At 36.8% G+C, this 27,151-nt stretch overlaps 1 protein-coding gene across 46 annotated transcripts in view; it reads left to right on the forward strand.

The window, feature by feature from the left end:
- The window catches only part of ptprd (protein tyrosine phosphatase receptor type D), a 1,517,053-nt gene that overhangs the window by 1,380,306 nt on the left and 109,596 nt on the right, over window positions 1–27,151 (forward strand). For 23 of the 46 annotated variants that reach the window (XM_062974169.1, XM_062974170.1, XM_062974168.1 and 20 more), the window contains 6 exons: window positions 10,470–10,679; window positions 12,750–12,910; window positions 15,165–15,179; window positions 16,704–16,816; window positions 23,759–23,878; window positions 25,951–26,048. In XM_062974169.1, coding sequence (XP_062830239.1) covers window positions 10,470–10,679; window positions 12,750–12,910; window positions 15,165–15,179; window positions 16,704–16,816; window positions 23,759–23,878; window positions 25,951–26,048 — 717 coding nt within the window. The remainder of the gene's footprint in view (window positions 1–10,469; window positions 10,680–12,749; window positions 12,911–15,164; window positions 15,180–16,703; window positions 16,817–23,758; window positions 23,879–25,950; window positions 26,049–27,151) is intronic. The other 23 variants (XM_062974188.1, XM_062974189.1, XM_062974210.1 and 20 more) reach the window with 5 other exon arrangements.

Below are 27,151 nucleotides of genomic sequence, written 5' to 3' on the forward strand. Positions count from 1 at the left end.
TGAATGCTGCAATTAGGGAAAATGATTAGCATGTAATGGCTTTGCAGCTTTAAAGCCTGACTGTTTCCTGCCTGAGTGAATTTTTTCTTGGGAGGTGCTAACTGGCCCTGATTGTTTTCTGTCTGGAATTTCTTTGTTTTCAGAGTGGTGTTGTTTGTGAGATTTTATGTGCTTCTACTATCTGTGGCCCTCAGAAAATGGAGGATTTGCCAGACTTTGGTGATGGGAATACTTTGTTGGGAGGTGTTAGCTGGCCCTGATTGTTTCCTGTGTGGAATTCCCCTGTTTTCAGAGTGTTGTTCTTTATTTAGTGTTCTGATTTTAGAGATTGTATTGTTGTGTTTTATTATACCACAGTAATTTTTATATATTCTGATTTTAGTGTTTTTGAATACTTGGAGTCAGATTGTTTTCATTTTCACGGTTTACAGCAACACAATAATAGTAATAATGACTTTGGTAATACACACTGCTTCATTCCCTTCTCAGCTTCCTTTCTGGAAGTATCCTTTCTTGGTAGGTGTTAGCTGGCCCTGATTGTTTCCTTTGTGGAATTCCCAATTTCCCTGCTTTCAGAGTGTTGCTCTTTATTTACTGTCCTGGTTTTAGAGATTATATTGTTTTGTATTATTCTACCACAGTAATTATTTCATATTACAGTAGAATCTCACTTATCCAACATTCGCTTATCCAGTGTTCTGGATTATCCAACACAGTCTGCCTTTTAGTGGTCAGTGTTTTTGTAGTCAGTGTTTTAAATTTATTGTGATTTTTTTGTGGTAAATTTGTAAATACAGTAATTACTACATAACATTACTGTGCATGGAACTACTTTTTCAGTCAAATTTGTTGTATAACATGATGTTTTGGTGCTTAATTTGTATAATGATTTCCTAATTTGATGTTTAATCGGCTTTTCCTGAATCCCTTCTTATTATCCAACATATTCATTTATCCAATGTTCTGCCGGCCTGTTTATGTTGGATAAGTGAGACTCTACTGTATATTTATAATCTTATATTATCTGCTTAGAACTGGATTATATGAGGCCCCTTCTACAGATAAAATGCACACTGAAGTGGATTATATGGCAGTGTGGAGTCAAGATAATCCAGTTCAAATCAGATAATATAAGATTCTAAATGGGTTATATAGCTGTGTGGAAGGGCCTTGAGTCTACACTGCCATATAATCTAGTTCAAATCTGATAATCTGTATTTTATAGGCAGTGTGGAAGAGGCCTAAGTGAGGCCTAACTCTGCCTGTCCCCTTGACTGAGTGGGTTGCTAGGAGACCAAGTGGGCGGAGCTTAGCCTTCTAACTGGCAGCAGTTGGATAAAAACAATTATTCCTCTCACTCTAATTAGGACTTTATTTTTCTTTTCTTTTTGTTGTATCAACCTAGAGGCGTGGATGAGGGGTTGTGCTGTCAACTTTCGAGGTTGTGGGGTGTTTAGTTTTGTTGTTTTGTCCGTGATTCCATCACATAGATAGATAGATAGATAGATAGATAGATAGATAGATAGATAGATAGGTGTATCTCTTCTTGTGTTTTTAAGTAGACTGATTATTCTAATTATTACTCATTATTCTTTCATTAATGTAAATAACATTGGATATAGTTGATTTCCCCTTTAGAAATTAATCAGAAATTCTTGTGACACTCTTATGGATTTTTTGGGTAAAAAATACATCTCTTCCCTCTTTTTAAATAGTCTGGAGCAGTAGTTCTCAACCTGTGGGTCCCCAGGTGTTTTATCCGACAACTCCAAGAAATCTCAACCAGTTTACCAGCTGGGGACCCACAGGTTGAGAACCACTGGTCTAAAGGCAAATAGAGTCAAGTAAATAGTCTGTTGTTCACCTCTGCAGAAAGAATAGCTTTTTCATAAATCAAAATGTTCAAAACTAAAACTTTAAAGGGAATGAATAAATGAACATAGAGTCCATTTAAATACTGCTTGCCATCAAGTAATCGTTCTATTTGCTCCGCCACTCTACCCATAATGATTGCCGCTACTGATACCTAAGTTTTGAAGATAGAATTTGTGGAATTTGTATGGATTATTCCTTCATTCTACCTTTGTCATGGAAAAAAATTTCTACTGCCACCCACCCACCCCCATCACACCCTGAGCTGGCAATCATCACTGGAGCCATTTCTAGGAGGTAGAGTATTCTCATGAATGTCCGGGTGCCATCTTCTCACATCAGAATTCCCACACAAAGGCTTTTTTTCAAGATCAAATGTTTCACTGACTTTTTCTAGGTGATAAGAAGCATGCTACCATTCCAAAATGTGTTAACCTCTCTCTCAATCATCCCCATTAGTTCAGTATAGCTAGCATATACAAGCCGGAGGAGGGGGCGGGGGTAGAAGTAGAGCAAGGTGAAGTTTACACAGTTAAACATGGTGTACTCACATCTTCAGACCTCCTTTTAAAAAGGAGGATCACCCGAGTCTGTAATATCAATATAATATGGACCTAGCAAACTTGTCACAATAGACTTCTAAGAGTTCTACTACAAGAGAGAGAGATTGAAAGAGAATGTGTATAGACTTTGCTAGATAAGAACTTTAGTTCAGAATGTAGAAACTAATGGGAATCCTTGCTCATTCTGGTTTATTTTACAAAATATACAGCTCAAACTTGCTTCAAGTACATGTCAGCCATAGAATCTCAATGTACCCTCCTTGCAACAAATTCCGAATTGAGGCATAGCCATATATGCTTTGCTATCCAGTCTGGTGGATGCAAAAGAAAAAGAGACATGCTTGCTACTCTTCTGCATCTGTGTGTTTGGCATCATGATCTTCATTAATTATTGTATGTTAAATTTATGTTAACATCATTATCTCTCAATTAGACACAGAACAATCAATACCCAGTGCCAAATGTCTTCCCTTAACATCTAATTTTATATCATCATGCCTGATGAAAAGATTTGGAGAACCCAGAAGCTCATGCCAATAATGTCCCACTTTTAATACAGTATAATAATAAGGGTGTTATTTGATTGATTGCTGTCATTACATGTTTAAAGCAGATAAGTAACATTTGCTTTAATTATGTGTGTGTGTGTGTGTGTGTGTGTGTGTGTGTGTGTGTGTGTACCTTTTAAAAGGATTAGAGTTGTACCTAGCTGCCATATGCATAATTTTTTTTAAAAAAAACACCAGTTCACTAAGGACATTCCCAGACCATTTTAACTTGGAAAACTACAGAGATAAATTCCTTAGCTTTAACAGATTCCAGTCAGAATGTTGTAGATGACATTGAGCCTCCTTGCAATTAAGTTCTTCAGGTCTGTGCTTCTGTTTCCCATAACAAAGGGTCATTTTAATCATTGTGCAAGTTGTGGTGCATTAATCTGTATAATACTTTGATAAAGAACATTTATTAATTCAGAAACATTTGGGTCAGGATGGGCTCTTTCCCATTTTTTACGGTTACAATTGAGACCACACTGTAGAATTAATGGTGGAAGAAATAAGATATGCATTGACTGGAAAATGAAAATTGTTTCTGATAGAGAGCTGAAGCCCTTGATATATCTTTCAGAATTGCCTTCAATAGTAACTACTGAGACAAAAAAGAATCATCAGTAGGCTACTCCTTACACTGACTCTGCAATTTCTGATTCTATAAGTTTTTCTATTTGTAGAAGAACAAACTCCTTAAAGTGACGCAGAGCAATAAAATGTGGCTAGACAACTTATCCAAACTTACCCAAACAACCATAAGAACTATAGAGAGGAAAGGGAACCAAAGAGTCATCAAGTTCAATTTGGTTGGAATTGGGCTGGATGACCCTTGGAGTCCCTTCCAACTCCATGATTCTTAGACTCTGTGACATTGAAGCCATTGAGAAAGCATATATAGTGCTTCCCTATGCACATGCATATAGAGCAGCACTAAATATGGTTTCTCAAATATTTCAAGCAATTCTTCATTTGAGGATGACAGTTCCCCCGTATTCAAGCAGTCCTTAATTTGGGGATAACAGTTTATGTGATCAGCAACACAAGCGTTAAATCCTTATCTCATTCTTTATCTGGAGAATCCAGATTCCCATCATTGTCGGATTTCTTTGGTTTGTTTATTCCTTTTTATGTTTTTCTCCAGTCTTCTGTTGTGGCTAGAGAAGAGCAAGCAATAAAATACAATTTCTGCATCAGTGCAAGCTAGTGTTTTGAGACCTGAGCTTTAAAGGATTCCTTTTTACAGGTCATATGCTTTTTCTTGCTTTTTGTTAATTGCTGTTAGGCAGTTAGAGATTAATAGTATTTCTTTGTTGTCTCAGTACCAGTCACTGTTTCCATGGTAAAAACAGTCCTTAATCACCAATTTTATCTCTTGAATTTTTATGTATGTGTACATATAACAGTGGCACTATTTTGTCATTTTAGAAAACAAAGGAAAGAAAGTATTAACAAATACTTGGAGTATGAGGCTATAAGCTATAAGCCATAAAAATGACAGATAAACAAGCCCCCGAAGTGTTCCCATTGACACGAATGGGCGGAAAAATTATACAAAATATTAACGAGTTTTCGTGTTTCAAATTCGAAACAAAACAGATGCCTTAAGATTGTTTGGAAACACGAAACAAAATGGGGCGTACTAATTTCATATCCTGAAACGAAACAGATTTTTCACGTTTTGCACACCTACTGTTCATAATGAATCTCCCAATAACAATAAATAGGAAGCAATAGCATATTTCCAAACAAGAAACTCCTAGTGAACATTGAAAAGGATCTTTGCTGAATAGGACTTGCATCTGCATTAAAAAAGTAGATAGATCTTGGCTGTGGAATGGCATTACTCACTAATATAAGGCTATATAGAGCAGCGTGTGGAAATCTCACGTTCAATTAATAGCAGAAAAGGAATTTCTTAGCAGTATGCAATTAAGTGTAAATGGACAGAGAACTCACCTTAAGGACAAAGGCCAGAAATTCAATTTCCCCCAATGTTCACGTTTCAGGGTGTATTTATTTATTTATTTAGAAAATTATTTTCACAGTATATAGCATTTTCTGCAAAATACGGGGGGGGTTTTGTTTTTGTTTTTCATATCAGGAGCGACTTGAGAAACTGCGAGTCGTTTCTGGAGTGAGAGAATTGGCCGTCTGCAAGGACGTTGCCCAGGAGAAGCCCGGATGTTTTGATGTTTTTACCATTCTTGTGGGAGGCTTCTCTCATGTCCCTGCATGGAGCTGGAGCTGATAGAGGGAGCTCATCCGCGCTCTTCCTGGGTGGGATTTGAACCTGGCAGCTTGCAGATCAGCAGTCCAACCTTCAAGTCACAAGGCTTTAACCCACTACTCCACCGGGAGCTCCAAAAAATACAGGTTGAGTATCTGCTTAGGGCCAGAAGTATTTTGGATTTCATTTTTTTATATAAATGCACAATGATATATTTTTGAGATAGGATCCAAGTCTAAACATGAAATTGTTTATGTTTCATGTATACCTTACACACATAGCTTGAAGGTAATTTTATACAATATTTTAATAATTTTGTGCATGAAGTTTGTGTTCATTGAAACAAAGATGTTGCTATATCAGCCACTCATGGTGAACAATTTCTGATTTTGAGGGGTTTTGGATTTCTGTATAAGGGATTCTATTCTTTATCACTACTTTCCTCATTTTTCTTTTTTGCAAAACCAGTTTGTATTAATGATGATTGCAAAAGAAAGAAAAAAACAATTTTTCAGCAGTTCTGAAGTTTGTAGGAAGGAAATATTACTGAAGCATACAAAAGGTATCCCCAATATGGAAAAAATGTAAGTGAGAGCCCCATAGCAATCACAAAATGAATTTCTAAATATTGTTTGGAAAAGGGAGAGAGTATCTTATGAATTAGATTTCAAGGATATTTGAGAACATACTTTTATTAGTTCATTACTGTTCAAATTAGTCTTGATGGGGATGGGGGAACACTTTAAGTGATATATATGATAGTAATGTTATATGACAACAGCATCATCTATATCTATATCCATAATAAAAGTAAAAACCTGTATGTGTGTATATGGCACGGGTGTCTGCTCACACAGATCGCTTCTGGCCTCCACAAACAGGCTATAGTTCCCAATGCTAAGGAGCCACCAAGTCACTCTTTTCCATTGATATTGTGGTTACTGCGAGCGCCATGAACATGTAGCCCAAATCCTGCCAATGTCATTCCCAAACACTACGGCCCACCACCCAAGGAATGCTTTCATTTGGGGACCATTTCATCCTAGATTTTGCATTTTCCTCCACCACAGGCAGGCATCCCAGGGTTCTCCATTGGTGTGGAATTTGCAAGACCTCGCCTAATGCCTTTCCCTTTCAGATCTGCCTGCATAACAAACACAGCAGAACTGAGCTACAACTAAACTTACTGGAGGAGTTTGGGGAATTGACTCCACATGATGGAAGTTGTAGTTTACCCTGCATCAAGTCAGAGCACCGTGACTCCTACTGGGGAATTTAGAGGAGTTGTAGTTCACCTACACCCAGAACACTATGAACCCAAACAATGATGGGTCTGGACCAAACTTGCCATGCATACCCAATATGCCCAGATTTGAATACTGGTGGGTTTTGAGGGGAATTGGCCTGGACATTTGGGAGTAGTAGGTACTGGGATTTATAGTTCATCTGCAATCGAACCCCACCGATGATGGACCAGGACCACACTTGGCACACAGAACCCCCATAACCAATAGAACATATTGGACTAATTTTGAGAAAAGGGAGTTACAGTTCACCTGCATCCAGAGAAACAGTGACCCACACCGACAATGGACTAGGAACAAACTTTGCACAGAGAAACTTCAAGACCAACTGAACATACTGCAGGGGTTTCTGGGAATGGGCTTTGATTTTGGGAGTTGTAGTTTACCTGTACCCAAAGACCACTGAATCCAGCCAATGACGGCTCTGGACCAAACATAGCACACAGACTCAAAATAGCCTACTGTGGATACTGACAGATGTTTCGGGACAATTGTCCCAGGAATCTGGGAGTTGTAGTAGTTCAATCCCATCCAGAGAGCACTGCAGCCAGGCGATGACCTGCCAGCGAAAGAACTGGACCACACTTGGTACACAGACGTAAAATGGCCAACTTTGATTACTGGCAGGGTTTGGGGAGGATTGACCCACGATTCTGGGTATTGTAGTTCACCCACTCCAGACTGAGAATACATAACATTCAAAGACATATAATGCCTTTCTGAAATGACCCGGGCACCGCCGGGTCCCCAAGTTAGTATAAAATATGAAAGAAAGTCTTTTCATTCATATGAATTAGTATGTACTGTATATGAGATATTGACAAGAGTAAAAAATAAGGAACTACACAAATGAATGACAATTTCCTACAATGGTTCAGGGCCCTTCCAGACATGATTGAAACCTTGGGTTTCTGTTTCCGACCCAAACCCTGGGCTTTCCTTTGAGGTGTGGCTAGATGCCATCCCAGGTCAACCAAAGGTTCTGCAGTCCCAGGGGTCAATCTCCACAACCATTCTGGTTCTTTGGGCTCCTGGAGCCTGAAGGAGTGGGAGGGTGCCCATCCCTCCAGATCCCCTTCCAAAAAACCTTACTGGAAGGACCTGCCAGAGGTGCAGGCACCTTTGCACAGTACTCCTGATTCATGAAAAATGACATCAAGAAGTGGGGGAGAGGGAGGGAAATCCCTCCCCCATCAACTCCTGACATGTCATTTTCATGTGTCAGGACCAGTATGTTTTTTTTGGGGGGGGGGGGGGGGGTGAAGTCAACCAGACTTCAATGCTATCATTTTGGGTTTAGAACTGACTTCGATAAGGGTCATCCTCAGCTAGTACTGATACAACATCAATTTTGTATTTTATTTTCTCTTGAGAGAAAGGTGTTTAATGTTTTGGGAGGGAATTGTTTTGTTGTGTTGGTTCAGGTAGCCTATTGTCTGTTCCTTGCTCTGTCTTCTCTCTTCTGTTGATTCCAGCTCAGAATTTGCTTCTTTCTTTTTCTTTCTCACACTCCATTTTATCATTTTCCCCACCCCATGGGGGTCAGGGGAAGGCAAAGGAAAAATTTGGGGATAATAGATTAGTTATTGATTAGTTGCATCTTTACAAATGTATATGTCGCAAGGAGAAAACGAAGAGGGTGAGGGTTTTTGAGGTATGGAGAGTTCTTTTACAAAATTATCATTGTTACAACTCAGTCTTCATCTATATTTCTTTAACAAATATTTAATAAAAATATTGAGGATTCTAACAGTTTTAATTTTAAGTCAAGTGGTTGTATCTTCATATGTTTTTCCACATTGTCTCCAGGTCTTCATATATTTTTTTCCAGTTCTTCTTCAATGGAAATTTATTTTAATTTTTCATAACAGATTATTTCACATTAAATCTTTTCTTAAATTATGTCTTATTAATATCTACAAAGAAAGTTCTACAATTTTCGTTTAGATTGTTAGCAGGTTAGTATTTATATCACTTTATCATTGTCATGCTGTCTCTTTTTCTGTATTACATGGAGCAACCTGTTGCAGCTGAAGTGTTGCTGGACTTGCAGTGTGCCCCTCCCTCTCCCTCTAGTGCTCCCCTAGTGTTTTGACTCCTGTCAGACTCCCCCCCCCCCCTCGGTCCCATAACTGCTTTGTTAACCATGTCTTTAAACAATACTTAAAAAAACCTATTTTCTAATCTTTTTTATGACTGCCTCCCTAGGAAACTGTGTTTCCCCATCCCAGGGCATTTGTGCCCCTCTTTGGGCGGGTCATGGACCATCATAAAGTCTTGAATTGAATTGACTATATTACATCAAATATATTTTTCATCTATAACTCTTGGGTTCAAGAACTCTTCTGATTTAACCATAATCATTCAGTATGATAATATTCTTATAATCCATTTTTAGGAACTTTTCCTAGTTTATCACATTTTCAATTTACTTTGTGGAAATAACGAATAGCGGTTGATGGGGTAATTAATTTAAGGGGAAATGCTCAAATTTTGGAATAAGAGCTGAATAGGAATTGGGAAGTTTAGCAAAGGTGCCATTGGCTTGTGTTTGACTCCGCACTCAACGAGGTTCTTGAAATTCAGTTTTGGTTGGGATGTTTTTTGTATGAATGTATGTATCACTCCTCACCCTCCTGCTGCCTTTATGTTTGCCCTTTTAAATCCTGCTTCCCCTTGGGGTCACTTGCCTGGTGTCCACTGTATAAATTCAAGCTCTGTTTAATATGAATATATGTGTGGGGTCATAATTAAACTTCCTGTCCCTCTTTGTCTCTTTGGACACATCTACACTAATACTATAATGCAGCTTGGAACCACTTTGGGAGGAACTGGTGTTTAGATTTGAGAGATCTGGGGTTGGTTTGAGGTCAGGAAGGTGATTGCATTAACCGCTGAACCTAGCCTCAGACTGTTATGTGTGTGTGGGGAGGGGGGAGATTCGTTTCTGAATATGTATCTGTACTCTAGAAGCATAGAAGGTGTGGGGAAAATAAAATAAAAGTGACAGTTAGGAGTGGCAGTAATCACCCCCTCCCCCGGTCAGTTAGCCCCCTGCAGTCAGCCATGCTAGCATTTTTCTGCACCCTCCTTACTCTCTCATTCCAAATTCTACAAAGCAAATTGGCAATTTCAGGTATCTACATTCTGCTGAGCTGATTTCACCCTGGGATCTGAGATATCTTGGGATCTGCTGTAGCACATTAAAGGACATAACTCTTTTTAAAATGCACATCCTTTACTTCATGCTGCAGCACATATTAGAAGTGTGTGTTTTTTGGCCACCACAGTTTCAATTCAGCTTGCAGCTACATTAATTGTGCAGTTTAACCAAAAGACCCTTCCCTCTTTGTCAGTTTTTCATATGGCAACATAATTGCAAATTAATTGTATTGAAAGGATCTAATGATTTGGGATGATCTGGAATGGAGTGCAAATTAATTCAAAGGTGGTTTTAGTTGATTTAATTAACAAATTTATTGACTGACTTTGTTGTCTGTGAAGTGTAAATGAATTATAGTAATTATTTCTAGTTTTGCATACAGCAATATAAATAAGCAATTTCTATACACATTTTGTATCAAATGAGCCACATTCTCGAAACATGTATATAGACTCAACCTAAACTATGGGGTTTATGTGCCTTTTGTCTGATGTTGGAGAACATTTGTTGTTGACAATAAGTAGCAATGAGATTTATGGACAGCCCTTTACAATTTTGCTGAAAAAGTATGCCCTGTTAAATCCAGTAGGACTTACTTCCATGTAAATGCATATACAATTGGAAGTTCATTGTATGTAGGATTTGGGAATAAATAAGGATAAATTGTATTTTTATAATTTCTAGGATTTAACTCATTTTTAATCAGCCTGCCAATGAGTAACATTAATTTTGTTTATCTTTCTGTTTTTCTTCTATCCACCTCGATATCTTTTTCTTCCTACCCTAAAGCTGCTTAAGGAGATAGCACGGAAACGCAGAAGCATTCGTTTGGGAAGAGAAGTGGATTTAAAGCCATATATTGCAGCACACTTTGAAGTTCTTCCTACTGAGTTCACCCTGGGGGATAAGAAACTGTATGGTGGATTTGAGAACAAGCAGCTCCAGAATGGCCAGGAATATGTTGTTTTTATTTTAGCTGTTATGGAACACTCAGAATCTGTAAGTTGGCTACAGGTTTTTAGATGTTGATCTGTTCCTAAATGTACCTCTTAGACATTTTTGTTATTTTTTTTTTTTGCATCTTCTGTAAGAATAAAGATGTTTCATTTGTAATGCTTATCAAAAATGTTGACTGGGGGCACTTTCAGACAGTTTCATAATCATAAATCATCAGTGGGGCAAAAAATCATGGAACCTGAAAGTCCAAACACGGAGCTGTCAATCCTGGCAAATAGCCCCCATGTGCCCTGAAAGGTTTGTTTGTAGTGGATTTTAGAAATCCGCAAAATGTATGTGGGACATTTGCCAAAAGTTTTCTTTTAATTTATTTTATTATTATTATTGACATTCCAAGATGTGCCGGACCTCATAAGTGCTGATGCGGATATACGAATGTGCACACAAGCAGATTCCTTTTCATTATCACTCCTCAACCTCCTGCTGCCATATTTTCAGCAAGCATCATCTAGCCCCCCCCCCCCCTTTTTATCCCAATTTTTGGATTTTAGGGCCCTTTGTTATCTCTGACACTCTATGTGTCTTATTTATTTCATTTATGCCCTGCTTTTCTCCTAATATGGGTCCTTGGGCACGTCTTTGTCTTCTCTATAGAAAGCACGTGGCATTATGGGTAACCAAAGTGCAGCCATAATGGACCCATCACAAGTTCTGCAACCTGACTCCTGGTGTTGCTACACTGTAGAATTGATGCGGTTTAGTGCCATTTTAACTGCCATGGCTCCATGCTAGGCTCAATGCTATGATATTATAGCAGTTGTAGTTTTACAAGGTCTTTAGTCATCTCTGCTAAAGACTCCTTGGTGCCTCACCACATGATAAATCCCAGGATTCTATAGCAATGAGCCATGGCAGTTAAAGTGATGTCAAATAGCATTAATTCCACAATGTCGAGGCACCCTCTGTTTGGCTTTGTACGTATGTTGACATTTGGTCTAAAGGCAATGTACACGAGTATGTGTCTCTGTGCCCTCAAGTCACCTGTCAACTTTTGGTGACCCCATGGATTCTACAGGGTTTTCTTACATGAGGGTCCTCAACAGTTTTACTACATACAGTTATTCAAAATATGTCTGGAATATAATCTATCCACTCAGAGTTTTAAGGAGTTAGGAATTTTCATTGTGCATGTGTAACCCTTATAGGCATCAAATCAGTAGAAAAACATAGCTAAGTTCAGTACCGCCAATGAGTATAATTACTATAATAATCTTAATCATCACTCCTTGTATCCAGTGCAACCCATATGCTTTGCTTCTTGAAAACCCATATTGGTGTTTTTCAGGCATGAAATTTATTGGGGTATTTTATGATGCCTCTAAAAGAAGATTCTCAGTTGCCTTGAGACACATTGCTCAGACATTGTTGCTCACTGCCAAACATCTTTGGGAAAAGGGAACTAATCAAGGACATGCACAGCTAGCTTCTCTAATTATAGTAATTTGCTACTGACTTTATCAGTGAAATGTAACAGACTAAAAAAATAATGTAACAGAAAAGAGAATTCCTGAGGTGATCTAAATAATGAGTTGTGGTTTTTGCTCTTATGTAATTCATCTCTTATGTCCCTTTAATGCTTGAGTTGTTTTAACTTCATGTAATATAGTTTTGTTAAAAAAATAATTAAGCAGGGATGGAAAGAGGATTGTGGGAAGGCATAGCGGAAGACATTAACATTTTAACATATAAGTGACTTGATATATTCCTAATTGGCTCTTAAACCTGCCATGTGTATGCACGTTGAAACCTGTTGAGCTTAATTAATTCTAGTAAATGGATTGTTTCCTGGTGTCTTTTTCTTCCTGAAAGTTTTGTCGTCGTCACTGCAACAAAGAGCTTTTAGCTCAGCTTACTTGTCTACTTGTCAGTGTGTTTGACAATGAACACCTGATGCCCCTTTTCTCCTTTTATCTTGGAACTGTTACTGAAATAATCATGGAACTAAAAGCTTTGAGCATGAAAGCTGGAGCACAGTGCTCCAGCTTCAATTCATAAGAAAACTATTTCTTATAACATTTTTTCTTACCGTTGCCTTATCTTATTTCCCTCTAGACTATGTATGCAACCAGCCCATATTCTGAAACAGTTGTGTCAGTGGATCTTAATCCCCAGCCAATTACAGAAGAAGAAGAAGGCTTGATTTGGGTTGTAGGACCAGTTCTTGCTGTTGTTTTTATCATCTGTATTGTCATAGCCATATTACTTTATAAAAGGTAAGTTTACAAAATAGTTTACGAAGTAACAGCCTGCATACTCCTGGTACATGACAGTAGTTTTGAGGGAAAATATTTCAAAAGAATTCTGCTGCACTTTCACTTAATGATGGTAGCCATATAAACTAGACAACATAGTTGATCATAGCTTGAAAACTACAAGATTTTTCCCCTTTATGGTTTACAAAGAAAACTAGAAATTTCCCTTAAAGCTATACCGCAAGCACCTCAGCTTTGGGAAGCATGACATGTTCACTGCAAAATGTCATTGTATAGTTTGCTGCAGTCTACGAGTTTCCAAAACCCAGAGGAGAGGAGGAGTTAGAATTGGTAAGAAAAATAAGAAAATGTTTTATAACACATTTTAATAGTCCACACTCTGGATGTGTTTTCTTATTTGCTAATAAACTTTGAATGTGTTTTGCTGTAGGCAAGTAATGCCCAAGCAGTTCTTTCTTATGATGGAAATATGCAATATTTTTGGACAATTATTTTTGAGCACTCATGACTTCTGAGCTGTAAGAAGGTCAGCAATGCTGAAAGTTTTTGTTTCTTCTTAGCAAAGAAACACTGGAGACTTGGGCTGTACTTGTGGTAGTTTTCAACAAATATGTAAGAAAAGCAGAGGATGGTAAATATAGTACTGATTTATCAGTGCCTCATTAGATTACAGTTTCTAGGATTCTGTGAGGGAGCCGATTGCAATAAATGCTTCTATTACTAGCATAGTATTAAAATTAATTAGTAGGGCCAATGTTTAATCGATCAATTAGATCAATCATTGGAACAGGGAAAACCATTAAATATAGCAACAATCAGTACAATTTTAGCACTGGGTGTTAACAATTAGTTGTGAGTTTTCATAACCAGGGTTGGACTGCATACCATTTACAAATAATTTAATACGCACTAGAAGTGCAGTTTTGGGGTATAAATGAGGGCATTGCCTCCCAGAAAGAATCTGACATTTCCTTTCCTTCCCAAATTTTTTCTCATTACATAGAGTGAAGCATTGAAACCTTCAACACATGGAACTCATATTTAATGTATTAACATTCCTTCAGTATCTTTGCCACTTTAAAGTTACTGCAACACTAAAAATTTGGGGGTTGATAGAAAATGTCATGCAATGGCAGAATTCTTGTTGAGGAGCAGTGCCTTCATCCTCATAGCTACACATCTGATGAACAGAAATGATTCGTTTTGTAGTAAATTCTATGCATGGATATCACCAGACCCTGGACATGTTACTTTTACCTGTCCTGGATATAACATATAGTACTATGTGAATTATTCCACCTACTGCATAGGAAAATGACATCTGTTTTGCAAGTTGTTACATGTGCTTATTTTCAGCTGTATAAATGGAACTCAGTAACTCAGTAATTTATATAAAATTGGAGAATGGGTTCAAAGAAAGTGTTTGTAATCAAAGAAATAATAGATTCCTAGTAGAAAAAAATGCCAAATGTGATATTTATTTTTAAGCTGTAAAAAGAGACAACAAATTGAGAAGACAAGGATACCATCATTAAAAGTTTTCAGTTACACTCATAAGAAAAAAATAGTTCATAAGAACAATAAAATCTTGGTAGCATCCCACCTTAAAATGAGTGATTGAAAAAGGAAAGATAGATTCAGATGCTTTTTTTAGATAGCGAAAATATTTAGGGTGTGTTTAGCCTCTGTGGTAAGCTTTCCCATACTTATTTATCTTAATATGATATATCAAATATTTCTTCACACCTATGGCTCTCTTGAAACTCATTCTTTTGCTATCTAGATTATTTTTTAAAGTTTTCCCCTTTCTTAAGTAACTCAGAATGCAGGGGATTTATTTATTAATCTCATACTTTAGCCTAAGACTTGTATGCAGACATGTGTTTGGTAAATTACAGGATTCAAAAATGCAGATGCACCTTTCCCCAAGTAGTATACTTCCATAATAATATTTAATAATCTGCAGTTCTCATATCCTGGATACACAGTAGCTGGTAAAGTGGGAATGACTTTGATACAGCATCCATCCCAAACCAAACTAATTAAATTGTTCAATTCTTCATCCATGAAGTCCTTTGAATGGACATTGTGTCCTTAGCTGTTATTTATTTTCAATGACTAGCGAATATTAAGATGATTTATGCTTTTTTAACATCCAAATTGTAAATCACAATTGCCTAACATTTTACTCCATTTGTCGTTGCCCAACTAACATTTAACCTTTTTTCTCCTTTTCTGCTACATAATAATGGAGCAGTAAACCCGACAGGTGAGAAGTTAAGAACAATTAATCTTAAGTTTTCTCAAGAAAGATGAAATGAGAAAACAAATAGAGACTTCCCTCTATTTGATTGACAAACATTCTCTTAGAAAATCTACTGCCAATAAATTAAGCTGAACATGTAAGAAGTGAAGATGTCTTAAACAGAATAGAATGTTTCATTTAAAGCAAGTAACAGTGGAAGCATTTTCAGTTTACCCAAACATCGTCAATGTTTCTTCAAATGTTGGTAGTCAAAAAGGAGGAATTGCTGGTTATTGACCATTCACTAGCCTTTTACTTTCTGTTACTCCATTTAACTATTTCTTACCTCTCCATAAGTAATAGTGGGAAAGATGTAGTTTTATATGGGTTCTATACATAATCTGATATTACCATCACTGGGCTAATTCCAGAGAAAATCAGAATCAGTGAAACTTTAGAACTTCTCATTGGCATTAGTGAAATTTTAGCACTTAACATTCAACAAGGTTTAGGCATGCCTCATTTCTACAGTGCTAGTTCTTTCCAAGCAAATCCATTATTGTAATGATGACTCCAGGAACTAGCTGCATAAATATGTCTTACTTATATCTTTCTTTAGTTTGAAGCAATATGTTTCAGTATAGAGGTTATTCTTTTTTAAAATGTTACATTATTTTCATGGACTGCCTGAATTGGAACTTCAAATATTGTATTTCATCATATCTAAGGCTCCTTTTTCCCCATTTAGAGAACTTCAAAAATGGGGTGCACCTTAGATTCAGTGGCATCTTAGATTCACCTTTTTGGTTGTTATTGTTTGCAAAACTTTCTTACCTCCAAGAGGGAGGTGGAGGAAGAGCCTAAGCCCAAATGGCTCTGCCAGCTCTCAGCATTTTGTCCTTAGCCAGACAGCTGTTTACCTGTATTTTTTACTAAGTGCAGCTTTTTGCTTCTGCTGCCTTCCCAATGGACCATAGACTTAATACTTCATAGATTGATGCAGACAGATGGTTTGTGGGTTTCTTCACATTCCACCTCTACCCCACAGAAAAGACTGCACAACAAAGCCACATTGAAACAAAAAAGGGCATTGTGTACACAGATAAAAAAATTAAATTCTCAGAAAATTATTTTTCTCTAAAATGGAAGCTTTTAAAATTGGGTATCCTTTACATTCAATGCCACCTTACATTCAGTGTAATACCGTATATATATTTTGAGGACAGTGACATAATTGGGAATGGAAAAAAACATTCAAACAATTTTTTAAAAATGTTCAAAAAGGATGTTCCTTGAGTCTCAGACCATGATAACCAAGGTTAAAAAAAAACTATCTTCACAATTCAGGATTTACTTTGGGCAAAATTTTCACAAAGCCTCTTTGTTTAGAAAACCACATTTACTATGGAGAGAACCACTGTTTTGTACCAAAAAAAAATTACAGAGAAAATTTTATTTTCTGTAAAATAAATGCTATTTCCTGTATTAGAAAAATTTGCTTTCTGTGCAAATGTTTACTTTGTCCATATGTTCACTTTTTTCATGTAGGAAAAGGGCAGAGACGGACTCTAGAAAGAGCAGTATACCCAATAACAAGGAGATTCCTTCCCATCATCCCACAGATCCAGTTGAGCTACGACGCCTTAATTTTCAGACTCCAGGTAAGATAGGAATCATTCTAAGTTAGTTCTATAAATTGTGCAATACAAGATTACTTTTGTAGGATATAAATGACATATTACTTACCATTGATCTTTATTTTGATAACTTAGGACAAAACACTGGGGGAAGCATGATTCACAAACATGTTTTTAAACTGGGTTTTTTTTAAATTGCGTACCCAAGCAATTACATTTCTTCTACATGTAGATTTCTTTAATGGCCATGACTGTTGAGTGGTGTGCCAATTAAGTGGTGTGGATTTCCTGAGTTTAATCAATTAGGAAGAACCCTGTGTTTCCTGTCTCTAACCCCCTTATTTCATATATATCAGGATTTGAAAATAATTTTGAATCATGGCTTCATGTCCTGCTTGAAATGGGATTAGTTGAAATCATTCTTTGTGGTGGTACCCACACAACACCTAACTATGTCCAAGAGCAGCAGAAGGGAGAGAAAACTGTGGTGAGGCAGAAAGAGAAGAAGAATATCAGGAGCTGAGTTCTGCTGTAGCATTGTTTTCATAGCTGCCATTTTTGCTTCCATCAGACGCCACCTCTAGGGGTTTCCTCACCTTCAACCAGGCTCTGGGGCTTCATCTTCTTATTTACAGCTCCCCCTGGCACCTCTTGGATTTTGCTGGGGTCCCACGACAAATCCCCAGCTGCAATTGCTCCTGGGCTGCCAAAAGGGTAACTCAGTTTCTCTTCCGCTGCTGCCGTGCTGAGGGGAGGGGACTCAATTAGTTCTCCCCTGTCCTGAAATTCTTTTGACTCCAAAATCCTGCCCTCAGTGTAGTTGTTTCAGGAGGAGCAGTAATAAAATTGATTCACGTCTTAATTTCAGTTCCTGAAGAATCTAGCCAACAATGAAGATCACTCACAAAAGGTTCTTTTGGAATTGGGTTTTATTGTTCAGATCTCTACATCTATAGGAAGTGATTTCATTCAACACCTCTTTGTTTCCCAGTCAGCTGTTTAGCCCTTGCACACGTGGCATACTTTTGTATATAGCTTTTCACATCTCCCCATATTTTTGGCCACCAAAACTGCCAATACAGTAATTATAATGTTTCCACACATATCCGAAGTGGCCTGCTGTTTTGTTACCATGGTACCTCTCCAACATTTTCCACGTACTGATTCCGGAACATATATCTTTTCTCTGTGGTACCACATCCCGCTTTTTCTTCTAGTTCATCCTGGTGCTCTGGTAGCTACAGATCAGTATTATATCCATCCTGAAACTCCTTTAACCACCCATGTTCCAAAGTCTTACTGCCGATCTTGTCTGGATTTGGTTGTTCGGAATGAGAATGGGTCCAGACCACTAACGCCACCTGTTTAGGGGTGAACACTGTTCTAACCACTTCTGGGGCTTTGCTATCATGCTGTGGCATTCTCGATAAAGCATCCACCATGCAATTACTCTTGCCTGGGAAGTAATTTAAGATAAAATTGAACCGACTGAAGGACTCGGCCCACCAGACTTGTTTTGGGTTCAGCCTCTGAGGAGCCTGCAGTACCTTCAGATTTTTATGGTCAGTCCATACCTCAATAGGATGTTGTGCCCCTTCCAGCAAATGTCGCCTTGCAGGCAGTTCCCCTTTTATGGCAAACACCTCCCAAACAAGCCATTTTCTCTTTTTCAGAGAACCTTTTCAGTAAATTGGCACATGGTACTAGTCCTTTCCCTGGAGAATCCTGGAACAGCACTGTCCCATAAGCCATGTCTGAAGCATTGTAATGAATCACAAATTGTGCCTTTCTTAGCCCTTGTAACACTTGTTTCGCCAGAATCTAGCCAGCAACGAAGACCACTCACAAAAGGTTCTTTTGGAATTGGCTTAGATCTCTACAGCTATAGAAAGACGTTAATTGCGGTTTCATCCAACACCTCTTAGTTTTCTACTGATCTCTCCAACCCCCTCCCTCCTCAGTTTGCAACTTTTCTATCGGAAAAAGTCCATCCATAAGTTTTGAAGTTTCTTCCCTGACGCCCCCTGCTGGTCTCAATATATCACACAGATTTATGATGTCAACCAGAAACCTCAGAAATCAACTCCTGACAAAGAAGGGAAAAGATGCAATAGGAAAGAACCATAAAGGTTGTGGGAATATCCTTTAGATAATTAGCAGAAATGAAATAGCCTTCTAACTGCATTTTGTAGGTAGTGCTTTCTGCATTTAGGGATTGTTATTGAAGATCCATATTAGCACTCCATCAAGAACTCTGTTAAGATGAATCAATCCCTTTTGGAAAGTCAGCTCACTGATGTCTGTACTTTTATCTATGACACAAATCTATGACATAGTTGCTGAAATTGACATTATTCTACCTGTGTTAACAATAAAAAATCTATTTAAAAATCTGTGACACAAATATAGACTGGATGTCTTTGCCTTGGTTTAACAGTCTCCAGGACAGGGATTTTCTTCCCCATTAATTGATTGAATAGAAAATAAAACCTCTCCTATTAAGCTAAAAGTTGATGAGTAAGAAGCTATTCAGAGAGTCAGCATTTAATGAAAAAGACAAGAGAGAAAATTTGGGAGTAAAAGGCCCTGCCCATCAATTATGTCTGTGATGGCAGCATGGTACACAATTATGCAAGTACAGTAGAGTCTCACTTATCCAACATAAACGGGCCGGCAGAACGTTGGATAAGCGAATATGTTGGATAATAAGGAGAGATTAAGGAGAAGCCTATTAAACATCAAATTAGGTTATGATTTTACAAATTAAGCACCAAAACATCACGTTATACAACAAATCTGGCAGAAAAAGTAGTTCAATACACAGTAATGCTACGTAGTAATTACTGTATTTACGAATTTCGCACCAAAATATCATGATATATTGAAAACATTGACTACAAAAATGTGTTGGATAATCCAGAAGGTTGGATAAGCGAGTGTTGGATAAGTGAGACTCTACTGTACAGGTATCAAGTACAGCATGTATGTTGTTCATTGGTGCCACATACACTGTATTGAATAATCAGCAATGCACTATATCACCTTATTTGGTCCGTATGTTAAAATGCTCACTTTATTCCAAGTGTATTAAAAGAAAGAGAGAAATCTTTATTTTCCCATGGATTACAGTGTTATCTAAACACTCTGCCGCTGCTATAACATGAAAAGATGTTAAGTAGTAGAGGGGGGAAATGGTCCAAAATATTGTAATATTTTTGTTAAAACAGAAAAAAAGTATTGTAAATACCCAAAAACGCTTGGAATGCAGTTAGTTATGGATATGTTCTATCCAATTCAGGCTGAAAATACAGTGTAATAATAGTTATTGGTTGCTGTGCTGTTGATATTACAGTGTTCCCTCACTTATTGCTGGGGTTAGGTTCCAGGACCACCCGCAATAAGTGAAAATCCGTGAAGTAGGGACACTATATTTATTTTAATATTTATACATTATTTTAGTAGTTATACACTATTTTAAGTCTTTATCAACCAATCGTGTGTTGATAAATTGCCTCCTTCTCCTCCCGTTGCCGCTTGGGCTTCTTTTCTCTCCCTTTGGCTTCTCCTTCCTCCCTCCCTTAGGCTGTAAATTGTAATTTTTTATGATTTATAATAGTCTTTTAGAGTGTATTGAAAAACCGCAAAACAGCAAATCCGTGAAAAGTGAAACGTGAAGTAGTGAGAGAACACTGTACATCTTAGTTCAATCCAGTAGCCACCTTCCAAACATTATAATACATTGAAGCTAAAATGCAGTATACTTGATTCCATTGATTTCTTATTTAAAAGTATGTATAATGTTAGAGATTGGGGTGGGTTATTTTAGCAATTTGATTTGGCCTTTAAAAGTTAGGCTTCAATATATTCATGACAGGTTCTCAGACAAGGAATATTGGTGAATCTGATTCCAGTTATATACCATATTAAGGGCACAAGTAGATTTCATATTGTTGAAGCAAATAAGTTCTGTATGCTTACTTGATTTTAGACACTGATGAAATACATCCCTTGGACTTGAAAGAAACAGATTTTCATTTAACACTATTTTTAAAACATTAGACATGAGGTTTTCATGAGAATGTGGTTCCTGATCAACTATACGTATTGTCTTAATTCTGACAAAGTGTTTATCTTATTCAGCTTACTGAACACTGACAATGAAACCATGTAACTGTAATATAATGAACATATATGCCAGGCAACTGTGACTTATCCTTGGTCTCTGTTGTATGTAGTGTGTAGAAAGTTCACCAAGATACATTGATGTATACTTTTGGTAGAAAGTGGGAATCAATTTTTAAAGCGTGTTTCTATAGTTCCTGAAAATGTGTAAATACTGAGCTCTCAGATCTAAAGACCAATTGCAATTGTTTATTTTATTTATAAGATCAATACCAATTGACATTTCATGTGTTTATCACTTATGGAAGTCATTTTTTCACTTTTATTGTCCGGTCTCGGTATGACTACAAAAAGGCATTGAATAACTAAAATTTTGAGGGGAAATAGTTTCTAATATCATTATAAAATGACCACCATCTCCAGAAAACACGTATCATGTTGGGGGGGGGGGGGGGTGTTTTTGTATCAAAATGCTATTCACTTTATACTAAAATTCTGCTGACACAAATGATTGTTGTAGGAATCATTTATTCATTCTTGTGTTCAATAATGAATAATTTTGGAAGTTTTTTTTTCCAACTGAGTGAAATTACTCAGTTTCGGGGGTAAAATTATAAAAAGCATAACATCTCATGGAAATATAAAATTTTCTCACTGGGTGTTTCAATCTGTCATGATGTCATTCATTACATAAAATGATAAAATTTGTTAAGTATTGTTTAGAGCAGGGCATCTTGAACTTTTTTCACTCATGACCCCTTTTTGCCAAATAAATTTTTATACAACCCTGAGTGTATAGATATATAAAATACATATACAAATCAAGATCCAACTGTTCCACAGCAATAATAATGATGCCTCTGTAAATTCCAAGTACATACATGGATAACAAAACCTGCGGATGCTCAAGTCCTATGATATATAATACTGTAATCAAATTGTGTCCCTTATATAAAATTGATATATTTTCAAATCGTGGGTGATTGGATATGTAGGGTCCACCCTCTTTCAAGCTAAGTTCTGCTGGAAGATTAAGGCACAATCCTTAAAATAACACGAAAGAAGGGCAGTAATGCCTAGAAGGGCTCACAGAGCTTTCCTTCTCTTCCTCTTCCTTCTTCACCCTTCACCCTTACCTATCTCCCCTGCCTTTCCCTGAATAACCTCATCCAAATGGCTAGCTGCCTCATCCTGGCCCGTTTTCCTTACTTCAGAGTCATGGCCTCTTCTTGTTCTCCTTTGACAGCAGCAACTTCTATCCTGCACAGCGACAGCTATATGGGGTTGAAAGGTGTATCTGTCAGTTTCTTTCTCAAGAGGCCTCGGCTAGGACTGAAGGGAAAAACGTTGGGCCTTCCCACCTGCCCTTTCTGCTGCTGCAATATAGGCCACTAGCAGGGCAGCTGCTGCTGTAATTTCTCCACTGTCTGGCCAAATTTTTTTTAGATCCCATTTTGGTTATGACCACTAGTTTAAGAAGCCCCTATTTCGATTTAGATTACTAGATTTAATTTTATAGCATGCATTTTTCTCATATGGGATCCAAAGTGGTTTACACCATACATTAGGATTACACAGATACAATCTAAAATACATTTGAAAAGCATTATATATAACTCCCTTAAATAAAACATTAGTTGAAAACAATTAGGGACACAATATATTTTTGTTGCTATTTTGCATGGATTAGGTACACATAATTTTACATTTCTTCGTGATTAAATTTATTTTTCCCATTTGTAATCTAATGGAGGGGTTCATAAATAGCATGTTGCTTTTGAGATTCCTTTGTGTTGCAAAAATATAGGAGACATCTCGATCTATATATGAATAAAAATGATACCAAGGCACAGAGAAACATACAAATGCTTGTCAACAAAGGCTATCCTCCACATGCTGTGTATTATTTTCATTTGAAAAATCTGCATATATATATACTTCAGGACCCTATGCATGCTCCAGCATAGTATTAGGATGTAATATATATTCTTAAAGTAGAAAATAAAATTAAAAAGCCATATTGACAACACATGCAAACCCTATAATTTGCAAGCAGACAGGCCTTTACCATGTGGGTGGGTGTGGGATATATTATCTGTATGACTTTTTTAAAATGTGTGTTTCTTTTCCTGAGATTACTTTGAAACATATTGAAAGACACTCAATGTGTATTAATCAGTGCAAGGATTACTGAATGGCTCACTATAGAAGTGGTTGAGTTTCATACACCTTATGCAAAAGAAAAGAAAAGAAAAAAAGAAAAAATGATTTTATGTCACCTCTAGATGGGCTTCAAATTTTTAACTGCAGAAGGATTCTGTTAAATATAAATAGTAAACAACACTTGATCTATTTGCATCTTTTAATGTGAATGCTAAACCAACCCATAGAGAAAAGGGGACCTTAATTTTCTTAGATAGTTCTATGCACTTGATTATGTGAATCATTCTCTTTTAAGATACTGTACTTACTGTAGAATAAATGTGTATTTTAGTGTTTTTAAATACTTTACTTGTAATTTCTCAGTTCTAAATAATATTTCAAGACTACTTCAGAACCATCAACATCTGGCCAACATTAAAATGTAAATTCAGCACCATAGTCTAACATATGAAATTTTCTGCAGTAAGCTGGTCCAAAAATTCAACTGTATAGTTCAAATATGTGGATAAGTTACAGTGGTCTGATATGCTTACCTGTTGATTCGAGGACTAAACAGGCCCAGAACAATTGTGCATGCAAGATGATGATACATTTGTCGCTGTGAAAACTGACTGAATATGATGGTCTTCTACTTCTGTTACTAATTTCTTTCCCATTTCCAATTGGCTTTACTTTTTACAGCTTTGAGCAGTAATTCAGTCCCCTACGCCTCCCTGATTGGCTCTGTGTCCTCCCTCTCTAGCCAAACTACCACTCAGTCCTTATATGATAATAACTCTCTCCCACGATTCGCTCGAAAAGGTCTAAACATCTTTGTCTCTATTATTTTCTCTGTTCAATCACTGTTTTAGATGTTCCATCATTCAATTTCCATTCCTGAATAGGTTTAGCATTTTCTTGTGTCTTTTTATTTTTTTACTTTTTTCCCATTGGGGTGCTCGTTCTGGATTTGGAGCAAATAAATGTGATGGCTATGTTGGAAACATTTTGTCCAGCTTAAATATTGCATTTGATGAAACGGGAGATATCAAAATTGCTACATATGAATAAAATAACTGGAGCTTTCCCATTTAAGAAGTAGCTTTCCACAAATTGTGGAGGCTGCTTCAGATTCACTTGATCTTGAAATATATTATAGTGACCACACGTTACAAAGAACTATGGCTTCTCAATAGAACTTTGGCTTCTCAATAATACTCAATAAGTATCTATAATTACTTTGACTTTTCAATGGCATGCAGTACCATAAACAAAGATGGGATGCTGCTTGTCCTTCCTATGCACTCTATTAAGCTAAGTAAAAATGTTGCAGAAGCCATTTTCTGAATTATCTGTATTCTCATTTTGTGGTCTTAGCAAGTGACACTGTCCTACAATAGTTGCAATGTACCTTTCTTAGAAAATACTCTTCAAATTTCTAGTTGTGAAACAGCCTGAACTCTAGAATACGTAGCTTCCAGTTTGAGCCCCCACTTCTCCCTCCAGTTATCATGGCTTTCTTTTATCGTTTTGATTCATCATGGGGTTCGCTAGTTGAAAATACTCTAGCCAACTGTTTGTCTCCCTGCAACAAGCTGTTCTATTGTAGGCCTGCTTAAATAAGGGAAAATATTTTGATGGGTGGAAAACCCATCCATATTGATTGGTTGCAAAGAAATATCCACAAAGAATGGACTAGCTAAATTTTTCAGCTGGCAGATCATGCTAGTTGACCCCACATATCTTCTTTCAGCTTCTATTCTCAGCCTTCCACCATTTGTATCCTTTTACTTGTCTCTTTCTCATTCCTTTTCTCAGCCTTGTCTGTATCCACTATTTTTCCATTGGTAGACAAAGATGTTTACACCTGAAGTAGATTGTAGGTAATTTCTGGGGGTTGAAAAGGGATGGGGTTGAGATTTTTTTTTTCTCCTTTGAGGTACTAGGGTAAGATGGATGTTTGTGTTCAGCTGTACCAAGTCTGTACAACCCCTGTTTCTACAATCTGCTACTAGTGAAAACATTTTTGAAGCTCAAAATGTCTGATGTCTAATCTTGTCTTTTATTGACTGTTGTCTGTAAGCAGCCGTGCATGTTATTCAGGCAATCCATAATTGCATGTAAATGTCCAAATTTTTATACAATATATTTTTCTTTTAAAAAAGCAAACATTAAGTTTTCCCTTGTCTTAATTAGTCAACCCCTGTTAGCTAGTTATTCAGTCATTGAAACAAAATTATCACTTCTAGGCATCCAGCTATCCATATCTTTAATTTCATTTTATTAATACTTTCTTTTATTACATTTTCTTTTTGGAGGATCCAATGTCTCTGGTTACCTACATTCTTCAACTTAGTTTCCCCCATAAATCACTTTATTTTTTGTCAGTACTATTGTACCCCTTTAGGCCTCTTTGAATGGTTTATCTTTGCCCCCAGTTCACCTTTTGTTCACCTTAGTCCGGTTCACACTGTTTTCATTTCATACAGTGAAAGAAAGGGGGTCTTATATGACATTCAGAGTCATTACTCAAAGCAGGTCAACATCAGGTCTAACTTTCTCATTTTCCCCACATAGCTAATTTCATTAAGTCTTGGCATAATAACTTTTTTTTCATTCTTTTAACACTAAGAATGTTAGCTTTGGAAATATGCTTGATGAATTTTGTTTTTATTTTATTTTATTTGTTTTAGTAATTTGGCTTCAAAGCTCATCTCTCCAGAGCATGTTTTGCTTTGAGTGAATTAAATTATATGCCTGCTTCTGTCACCTTACAACATCCTTACTATTTACACATTTATAGCCATTCTAACTGCTATATATTCTAAGTCTGGATTTCAAGTCCTGGGTATGATTGTTTTTCAGTGCTTTTCTTATTTCTCTCCTTCCAACAGGTATGGCTAGTCATCCACCAATCCCTATTTTGGAACTTGCAGATCACATTGAGAGGTTGAAGGCCAATGACAACTTGAAATTTTCCCAAGAGTATGAGGTAATTCTCCCTAAATATTTACAAGGCTAGCTTGCTAACCAGTGGGAAACTATAGTTACATTAAAGGGTCAGTGCCAGAATCTTTAGCCTACACATTCTAAGAATGCATTGTGGCAATAACAGAAAAATTTCCAGTTAAAGGAACCTAACTGGATGCAGTGTGCTTACTAAAACATAAACTTGCAGGATATGCATACATAGAACAGTGCACTCCATTATTCATACTGTTGTTAACATTGCAAACATTCAAAATACAGAATTTGTACAATTATAGAAGTTTTGATCCCCATCAGCAATACTAGTTTGATTGATTGGCTACAGTGACAAATTCCATTTAATTTGATGAAGATAGTATCTGTATCATGAGTAATTTTGGATAAAACTACTGAAAAGAAAGTTGATATTCTATATCCCTTTGAAACTTACATATTGTACCAAATAATGAGTAAGTCTGTACTTATTACTTTATATCAGAATTACTCTAAAAGGTGTGTTGGTCCTGCCAGTAAACTTGTACACATTAAGAATTGTTTCCAGTATTGTTGTAGACTGTAACAGCATCAACTTCTTATTATCTATCAATAATTCATGAAATTTGATTTTAATGGTATCATAACAGAACGCATTTATGAAATACCCTTTTAATATCCCATAGATTATCTCTCTTGATACACTTTTACACACATATTTCACTTTCATGTCAATACATTTTGAAGAAAGGAACTTTGCCCACTTCAGTTAAGCACCAGAAACAATTAACTTTTCCTCTCAGTCATGATTTTACCAAGCAGAACATAACCAGTTCATCCAATATCTCATCATATGTTTTGTTCTCCATATCACTTGCCATCCTTATCACCCTTCTTTGAACTTCCTCCAACTTGTCTATTTCCTTTTTAAAATGAGACACCAGAATTAAACGTAGTAGGCCTGACTAGTGCAAAATATAGTGGCACCATTTCTTCTCTCAGCTTGGAGATTATGCTATTATTAATGCAGGCTAAGATAGCATCAGTCCTTTTTTATTTCTTTCTTCTATAGCATCACTACTGTTTCATTGTTATGAATAAACAATAATCCTACATTCCTTTCACATGTGATAT

The sequence above is a fragment of the Anolis carolinensis genome, chromosome 2 (genome assembly GCF_035594765.1).
Source record: "Anolis carolinensis isolate JA03-04 chromosome 2, rAnoCar3.1.pri, whole genome shotgun sequence".
NCBI classification, from domain to species: Eukaryota; Metazoa; Chordata; class Lepidosauria; order Squamata; family Dactyloidae; genus Anolis; species Anolis carolinensis.